Source organism: Ipomoea triloba, chromosome 14 (assembly GCF_003576645.1).
Source record: "Ipomoea triloba cultivar NCNSP0323 chromosome 14, ASM357664v1".
NCBI classification, from domain to species: Eukaryota; Viridiplantae; Streptophyta; class Magnoliopsida; order Solanales; family Convolvulaceae; genus Ipomoea; species Ipomoea triloba.
The window spans coordinates 21,872,079-21,880,934 of record NC_044929.1 but is presented as its reverse complement, the minus strand read 5'-3'; the positions used below and the strand labels follow the sequence as shown (position 1 = coordinate 21,880,934).

At 37.6% G+C, this 8,856-nt stretch overlaps 2 protein-coding genes across 3 annotated transcripts; both read left to right on the top strand.

Annotated features, from left to right (window-relative positions):
- The first annotated feature begins 287 nt into the window (after nucleotides 1–287).
- Nucleotides 288–5,699, top strand: LOC116005130 (phosphatidylinositol/phosphatidylcholine transfer protein SFH9-like). Of its 2 annotated transcripts, XM_031245383.1 has the most exons (16): nucleotides 288–577; nucleotides 826–881; nucleotides 978–1,278; nucleotides 1,666–1,765; nucleotides 2,184–2,450; nucleotides 2,550–2,627; nucleotides 2,724–2,825; nucleotides 2,901–2,950; nucleotides 3,053–3,152; nucleotides 3,259–3,339; nucleotides 3,435–3,527; nucleotides 4,034–4,112; nucleotides 4,462–4,835; nucleotides 5,018–5,092; nucleotides 5,263–5,400; nucleotides 5,505–5,699. In XM_031245383.1, the coding sequence occupies exons 2-15, from the start codon at nucleotides 875–877 to the stop codon at nucleotides 5,308–5,310; spliced, it is 1,755 nt and encodes a 584-aa protein (XP_031101243.1). In that variant the 5' UTR covers nucleotides 288–577; nucleotides 826–874; the 3' UTR covers nucleotides 5,311–5,400; nucleotides 5,505–5,699. The 2 variants fall into 2 exon arrangements, with proteins under 2 accessions (XP_031101243.1, XP_031101244.1); XM_031245384.1 differs by lacking the exon at nucleotides 288–577 and having other exon boundaries at nucleotides 637–881.
- Nucleotides 5,700–7,003: 1,304 nt separating this feature from the next.
- LOC116005365 (trihelix transcription factor ASIL2) lies at nucleotides 7,004–8,427 on the top strand. The gene has a single exon (XM_031245648.1). It carries the CDS (start codon nucleotides 7,221–7,223, stop codon nucleotides 8,136–8,138), a length of 918 nt encoding a protein of 305 aa, XP_031101508.1. The 5' UTR covers nucleotides 7,004–7,220; the 3' UTR covers nucleotides 8,139–8,427.
- Nucleotides 8,428–8,856: the final 429 nt, after the last annotated feature.

Sequence of the window (8,856 nt, the reverse complement as noted above, 5' to 3'; positions counted from 1 at the left end):
CAATTATTTTACATCTAAAACTAAAAATATATTAAGCTATGATATTTTCTAAATTGAATAATTTATTAGTTGTAAAAATGAATATTTTGTTATAAAATTCTTACTATATTTTCCTTTACCATATAATATATGACAACATTTAATTAATTTTTAATTAGTTATTAAAATTGACTAATTAAGTAATAGTCATAAATTGACTAATACATATATATGGTCCATTTTCCCTGCGCGTAGCCTCTATATATTGGGATTTGGGACTATTCTAACTTCCACCCAACTGAAAAGACCACGGCTCTGAACAGCGGCGGCGCCAAAAGAGAGAATCTCCGACGGAACTTTTAGCACTGCCACCTAAAGCGGCGGTTCTACGCTACTTTACGTATTCCGTTTCGACAATATCGCCATCACATCCGATATGATGCCGATATTCCTTTATGCTTTGGATAGAAAGATGAGAATGTGCTCTTAAAGGGGGAGTGCATGTAGAGGTATACTTCGTGTGCACGTATGAAAGGAATTTGAAGAGAGGATTGAGACTGATCGCGGCTCCATTCTGCGAATGACGGCTCCCTCTTAGGTACGCGTTGATCTACATACTGAATCGCTTTCTAACGATTTCTTCTGATTACGTACGGTGTAAGAATGATGAAATGAAGTTACACGCGCCGCCTCGTGGTTTTGTTTTCGTTTCTCGATTTGTTTGCTAGTTTCCGGCTCTTTATTCACCGTGTGTGTGAGAAAAAAGTCACTCGAAGATCCAAAAGTTGTGTCGGTGGTTGGCTTTTGTGACTAATTTGTGGTTTTTAACTCAAAATAAATATGCAGAGACGCAGAGTTGGTGCGTAATTAACTGGAACATTGAATTTACAGCAGAATGACAGGTAAATTCTAATTGCAGCAGATTGGAAGCATCGAACCTTATGTGGCGGTTGAATTAGTTTTGGACTTTATTTATTTGATTAATGTGACTTTTTCAGAGGTATATTTAGCTCAGGAGGATGAAAATGAGAGAAGATCTGATAATGAGATATCTGAGGACGAGAAGAGGAGAACTCGTAGGATCAGCTCCTTGAAGAAGAAGGCAATGAATGCTTCCACAAGATTCACGCATACTCTTAGGAAGCATAGTAGACGATTTGCTAATTGTCCATTTGCATCAATTTCAATAGAAGATTTTAGAGATGAGAAGGAAGAGGAGGCGGTGAATACTTTTCGCCAGGCCTTGATTGAAAAGGGCCTCCTTCCAACTCGTCATGATGATTATCACACAATACTTAGGTAAATGTCTCACTTTTAGAGTAACTGAATTTAATACTAGACTACTAGTTCAGTGTAAATCTTGTAAATGGCCAAAATTAGCATATGCAATCAATGCTTTAACTGAGTGGATCATAAAAGTCGCGGAGTATACATTAAAGTTTATTCCGTTTTGTTATATGAACTAAGCCAGCTGAGCATCTTAGAACCATGCAACTCAGTAAACTGAGTGGTTTAAGTTTGGGTTTCTAGAACATCCATACATACAGAACTTATTTGCAGAGAATACCAAGCATAACTCTGTATACAACTGCAATATTGGAGATGGCTGTTTGTTGTTCCTGCCTATAGAAAACGTGTTAAAACTATTTTTAATACCTGCTTCCTTTTTCTTGGACATTGTTACAGATTTCTAAAAGCAAGGAAGTTTGATATTGATAAAACAATCCAAATGTGGGCTGACATGCTCAACTGGAGAAAGGAAAATAGAGTTGACTCTATTATGCAGGTAACTCATGTTTCCTTGCATGTCTTCCATACATACTTTTTTCTGTTTCTTTTGCTGGGAAGTACATGCTATCTCTCAATCCATTATTCAAATGTGTGTCCTTAATTTTGATGGTGTATCTTGAAAAATGTTAATGCATAACTACAAGGAAACAATATGATAGATGTCTAGAATTAAGAATTCCTTTTTTTTTTTTTTTGATTCTTTTGTGGTTAAGGAAGATTGTTCTTTGGTTCTTTTTTTGTATTTTAAGAAAAAATCTTCAAAATGACTGTTTTATTTTTCTATAGAAGACTTTAGTGTATGAATTCAAAAACCTTATCCAGTTATCACACGACGCATATAAGCATATTGCGATAGCTATTTAATGTGTAAATTTTGTTTCTGATATATGTTTTATGAAAATGTAAATGCTTAGGATTTTGTATATGATGAACTTCAAGAAGTTCAGCATTACTACCCTCATGGTTACCATGGTGTAGATAAAGGGGGAAGGCCTGTCTATATTGAAAGACTTGGCAAAATTGAACCTAGCAAGCTTATGAATGTAACCACAGTTGAACGGTTTTTGAAGTATCACATCCAAGGATTTGAAAAGACCTTTGCCGAGAAATTTCCAGCATGTTCAATTGCAGCAAAGAGGCATATAGATTCTTCAACCACAATCTTAGATGTCCATGGGATGGTATATTGACTGTCACTATTTGTTGAAATATAATTCTGCTTTTTACATTATTCTCGTATTCTTTTCCTTTATATATTTTTTTCTCCTAAAATATTGCAGAACTGGAGGAGTTTTGGCAAACTTGCACACGATTTAGCCATGCACATTCAAAAAATAGACAGCGATAACTACCCTGAGGTGCCTCAGTTCTCATTTCTTGGAAAGTTTTACACAATTTCATATCTCTTCTTTTGTCTAGCTGTTTCTTTCCTAATAGTTCCTTGTTTGCTGTAGACATTGCACAACATGTTCATTGTTAATGCTGGAAGTGGATTTAGATTACTATGGAACACTGCAAAGGGATTTCTTGATCCACGGACTACTGCAAAGATACAAGTAAAATAATTCCTAGTGTTTTGGCCTCAGGAATCAAATGCATCTATTAACAAATGACATTTTTTGCACTTGTAGGTCTTAGGGAGCAAGTTCCAGAGTAAATTAACTGAAGTTATAGACCCTAGGTATGAATATCTATTCTTGCTAACATACCATATATTATATGGTGAGGCATGGCTATTAGTATTTTATTTGATCTTTTCTTCAATTTTATTTGCTGTGAACAGCCAATTGCCAGATTTTCTGGGAGGAACCTGTTCGTGCCCAAATGAGGGTGGGTGTCTTAGTTCTGACAAGGGACCCTGGAAAGATCCAGAGTTCATGAAGGTATGTATGGTCATTATCACACAACAACAATTCTCAGTGATAGATCTTCAAGCATTCACTGGTTATGCCTCTTGTTTGATGCTCTTAAGCTTTCTTACCCTTTCAGCTGGTGCATGCTTTACATGGTGAAAGGAAACCAACTTGTTTCTCTGACGATGATATTGAAATCAAGCCAACTTCTTCAACAGTAAGATAATCTATTAGTGTCCTGGCAAATAAAATTAAAGCTTCCAATTTTCTTTCAGCTATGTATCTAGTATAGTACTTTGCTTCTTTGAACAGTTACCAAAAGGCGAGATTGTTTGTGCTGAACCAAGTGCAGACATGGGACTATATGCTTATGGTGTGGTGAAGTCAATGCCACCTTCTGGCATAGTAAGTATAAAGAGATTGCATTTGTACTCCTCTACATTCTGGATTTTATTTGTTTTTAGCTGATAATCAAATTTTTACCTCTATCTCTTCTCTTATATTTAGATGCTTTTTTCCTCATTGTTTGTGCACTTTGTAGACAACGGAGAAGTGTAGGTTTTACATGCCTATAGAAGGTGTTCGAGAAACATAAGTGTAACAACAAAGTTAAGAAAGTTTATGGAACATAACAACTCTAAACTGCAAAGATGTACTAGATAATAACTCCAACTCTACACCAGTGATACTTATTTAGTAGTCGGTAATTGGGAGTGGCATTATAGATCCATCTAACCATATGGGTTGTGAATTTCTGTATAAATATGTGCATTTTTCCTATACATCCAAACCAGACGTGCGTTCTATGTGTATTTACATTTGAAGCAGGATCGTTTTTTTCTAGTTTGCACTTTGCCTTTTGTAATTGGTTTCTCTGCTCTACATATTCATGTTTCCATCTTGAATTCCAGAAAACAAAAAGGAAACCTATTTGCAACATGGTTGAACGATTCAATGATAGGGGTAGAGTTGAAGACGTTAGCCTTTCAAGTAAGTAGCAGTGGTTCTTTGCATCAGTGCATTGTTGTATGACAGTCAGCAGATGCACCATCTTTTTCTTTAGGCAGAATAATAATATCTTGCTAGAAAGGTTAATTAACTTCCTATTTGCATACCATCTGTATAATTTTGACTTGAAGAGTATTGCCTGAATTTCTACTGGAGAAAAGGTTCAATAGCTATTTGCCTATTTAGTCATATCATATATTTCAAAGAATAGGACTTCATTCAGTTCATTGGCTCTAGATATTAAGTGACATTCAAATTGATTTATTGTAAAGAATCATATTGTGGTTCATTGGCTCTATATAATAAATGTATTCTTTTATGTTTGGAACAGATTTGACCCCTGGGACAACACAAGCAACGCAAGACAAATCAATCTCAAAATTTTTTGTTAACGTCGTGTTCAGGCTACTTGCATATATTTGCACTGCACAAGTTGGCAGAGTTTTTGTGAAGAATAGTCGGGACAGGGCAACAGAAAACGAGCGGAGGTCAAACTTAACCGGTTCAAGTTCTAGAGAACAGAATGTTTCACTTTCCAAAAGGGAGGACCTCCTTCAGTGCTCTCACAGGTTGCAACATTTAGAAAAAGTGGTTACAGAGCTGTTAAACAAACCTACAGAAATTCCTCCTGAAAAGGAGCTCATGCTTCTAGATTCAATGAATCGCATAAAGTCAATTGAACACGACCTGCAGAAGACAAAGGAAGTAAGCTCCCATCCCGTTGAGGACAATATTATATAAATAGTAAACGTATAGTCCAATTATCAGTTTAGCCTTTTAGTTAAAAGAGGAACATCCTTCAATAATGCTTTTTCCTTCTATTGTTCTTCTTTAGTCTTTTCTTCGTATATCAACGATACTCGTAATGTAATCATTCATATATCCAGGCACTGTTTGCGACAGCATCACAACAGGTGAAGCTCACCGAGTCGCTGGAATTGTTGAAGGAGAATGCTCTTAAAGTAAGTTCAATTTATCTTGCTCTGAAATTTCAATCAACTTTTGCTCTCCATTTTTCTGCAATGACTGTCCACTCTGATATCTATTCTATTTCACCAAACACATGCAAAACAGTCATGCTTTTACTCTCTGTCCATAGCATAACTTACCTTCTGAACTTCACTGTACACAGGGAAAGAAGTCATGTTGGCCGCTTGTCCATCCTCTATACAGAAACTGAACAGTTTGTAACAGTTTTGCTAAGAAACCAGTGTGACAACTATTGGCATCACACTATATTTGCAGCAAAATTTGCCGATTTTCCCTAATGGTAGTGTCCATATGCATCCAAATATCCCATTCATGCAACCCCAATTTATCCCTCTCCCGGTTTAATAAAAAGAAGGAATTATTGATTCGTTTCTTCATTTTCAGGGTATGATTGGACGGTGAAAGAGAGAATTTGGTCGAGATCTTGGTTTCTTGACTCGGTTTCTTTTTTATGGTGCATGTGTAACTTTGTAAGTATGACATTGTGGCAAAATAATAATCTTTGTACATAATATCACACGTGAATTGTGATATAATAAATTAGTTATCTTAATTTTAGAAACACACTCTTTTTCATCATTTTATATTATGTGTACAACGAAGTTCATTTAATAATTGGTTAAAAAGAAAGAAAGAAAGAAGTTCATGTAATAATTTGTCAGCAATTGGTAAAGTTTGAGTTAAACTTAAAGCTGGTAAAACAAAGTAGTCAATCAACATCCTCTAATATACTGTAATGGATAAACAAATTACCCTTCAGCAAAGAAAATAATACAAAACTTGAACAATCACGATATTTCTTTAAAAGAAGTTATGGTATAATTTGAATTACATTTTTTTTTAATAGCGAGAGAAATGGTAAATTATAGAGGTGAAGAGACCCAAAAGAAACTAAAAGATATCATAACTTATAAGAAATGGTTATGTCGCGTCAATACATTCAACTATCATAACAAAATAGACAATATATGGTAAAATATCAAAAATCCGGAGTCAAAGTTACATAGATTTATAGAACTAGCATGTATTCCAATTGGGGGCAACCTCAACTGATTTAGTTAGGCGACTAACTTAACAAAATAGACAACATAAGGTAAAGTATCAAAAATGAGTCCAAGTTGCATAGATTCATAGAACTAGCATGTTGCATAGATTCATAGAACTAGCATGTATTCCAATTGGGGGCAACTCCAACTGAATTTAGTCAAGCGACTAACTTGATAATTATAAGATTTCAAGTTTAATTTATTGTGAGAAACTTTATTGATCTTCAAAGTTTAAATCGATAAATTATGTATTGCAATTCCATATACATCAAAAAATAATAATAACATTTTTTTTAGTGAGGAGATACTCAATGAACAAAGCGAATCAAGTAGACATCCAACGAGTCATCTTGACTCTATCAACCTCAATTATACTCATAATATCCTCTGGCGGCCGTATTCAATTCAATCGCAATTTTGTCTCGGTGTCAGTTTGGCGATCAAATCTGCCGCACAATTCAGGTCTGAATTGTGCGAGAAATGTGATCCACTTGCACTTCCCAGTCTTTTGCGATCAACTCCTTGCAGTGATGGATGATTCTGCCACATCCGTCGTTAATCCAATGAATAACCGCTTTCGCGTCGCACAGGAAACAAACCTTTCATTTCCGAGCACCCCAAGCCCATTTTAAAGCTGTGTACACCGCTAGAGCTTTCTCTTCAGTGGTGTTTCCTGTCTTCGTTAAGCTGCTAAAACCTTCGATCTAGGCTCCCAAATTTGAGACACATGAGAATGTCTCACACAAGTATTATCCTTTTTTAATAATATCAGGCCCACTGTTTTCAAAAAATAATATCAGGCCCAAGTGGAAAGGAAACAAAAGGTATGGATACGGGTCACGACCCATCTGGCCTACCCACTCGCAGCCCATTTTTGACGTCCTCGGTCCTCGCCACGAGCCACCCACCAACACTTTACTCACCTCAACCACCACCGCCGCCCTTCTGAGCGGCCACCGCGTCTATCCTCACCGTCCAAACCCTCCATAAATTCACCTCTCCTTCTCCCCAAATCTCCTATCCATATCCATAATCCTTTCTCCCCCACACATCAATGGCCACCGCTTCCTCCCCTCCACCGGATTCCGATCATTCCCTCCACTCCTCCCCCGAAACCCTAACCTCCCTCCCCAAAAAGCCCCACCCCCTCCCCTGGACCCCCCAAGAGACCGTCAATCTCATCCAAGCGTACAAGGAGAAGTGGTACTCCCTCAATCGCGGCCAGCTCAAGGCCAGCCAGTGGGAGGAGGTCGCCATAGCCGTCGCCGCCCGCTGCGGCTTCGACGAGCTCTCCAAGTCCTCCACTCAGTGCCGCCACAAGATCGAGAAGCTCCGCAAGCGCTACAGGGCCGAGCGCCTTAAACCCTACCCCAACTCCTGGCAGTTCTTCGAGCTCATGGATAGCCTCGAACGCGGCCCCTTGCCGATCGCTGCTCATCCCGTCACCATGGTAAAGTATCAGAACCCTAATTATCGGTACGAAGAGGATAGCGACAACGAAGCGGTGAATCCTGGCTATGGAAGCGTTGATTTCAGGAAAAATAAGTCGAAGAGTATAAATCACATTGTAAGTGGAGAAATTAGTGCGAATGGATTCAACAATAGTACCAGAAATATGAATAAAATGGCTTTGAGTGCTAGGAGAATCCCAATTCATGAGTTTAGGAAAAGCAATTTCGCGAATGAGCCCAGCGATGATGAAGGGGAAGATGAGGAGGAGGTAGATGAAGACGGAATAGAGGAAGAGGATGGAGGAGTTGGAGACAGTGAATTGGCTGCAGAAATTAGGGGTTTTGCTGAGAGGTTTATGAGGATGGAGAAGAGAAAGATTGAGATGATGAGGGACACTGGAAGGTACAGAATTGAGATGGAGAAGAAGAGGCTGGATATGATTCTTGAGACTCAGAGAAAGATTGCTGATTCTGTCAGTAGGATCTTGGAGCCAAATAAAAGAGTGAAGATGGAACTTTAGGAAACTTCACATTGTTTATATTCTTCTTCTCCTTTGCTTTCCATTCATAGAAATAACTCCCTCCATTGTTGCATGCAGGTTAGATTTCACCTTTGATTTGTACTGCTCTTCAGCATTTCTGGAGTAGGTGTACAGACAAGTAGAATTAGCAAATTTGAATCTTTGTAGGCTCTGATTATGAATATGCAAACATAGAAACTAAAGTTGCAATGTGTTTCATAATCAGAATAATTTATTGTTGTCAATCCATCACTTTTTAGCAGTAGAAAGTGTTTGCCAAGCTTGTGTTTGTCTTTGATTCACCATGTTAATTCTTGCTACATGGGGTGTGCTGTGTGCATATAATGCTGATTTGAAAACTCCCCTCTGCATTGACTCCCAACTCAAATTTGTTATACAGGTTCCCTTCATAATTATCATTGATTTCTTGAAACTTTTCAGTTAGCTCTCTCATGTTGTATGAGAGGGGAGCGGCTTAGACCCGTACTTGCAGATTATTGTTGCTATTTGGGAACTGTTAGGTTGAAATTGGAGTTGTCATATTAGGCACAGATTATTGTTGCTATTTGGGAACTGTTAGGTAGAAATTGGAGTTGTCACATTAGGCACATACATACCATTATTGTTGCTATTCGGGAACTGTTAGGTAGAAATTTGAGTTGTCACATTAGAGACATACATAGAGAAGCAAACTTTTGTTCTGATGGAGGTTAGTTAA

What these genes read in the sequence shown, in the direction of transcription:
- LOC116005365 (XM_031245648.1), top strand. Translation starts at nt 7,221, where the DNA reads ATGGCCACCGCTTCCTCCCCTCCACCGGATTCCGATCATTCCCTCCAC.
- LOC116005130 (XM_031245383.1), top strand. An exon ending in TCAAGCCAACTTCTTCAACA is followed by an intron (nt 3,340 to 3,434) that starts GTAAGATAATCT and finishes TTCTTTGAACAG; the next exon opens with TTACCAAAAGGCGAGATTGT. An exon ending in TGAAGGAGAATGCTCTTAAA is followed by an intron (nt 5,093 to 5,262) that starts GTAAGTTCAATT and finishes CACTGTACACAG; the next exon opens with GGAAAGAAGTCATGTTGGCC.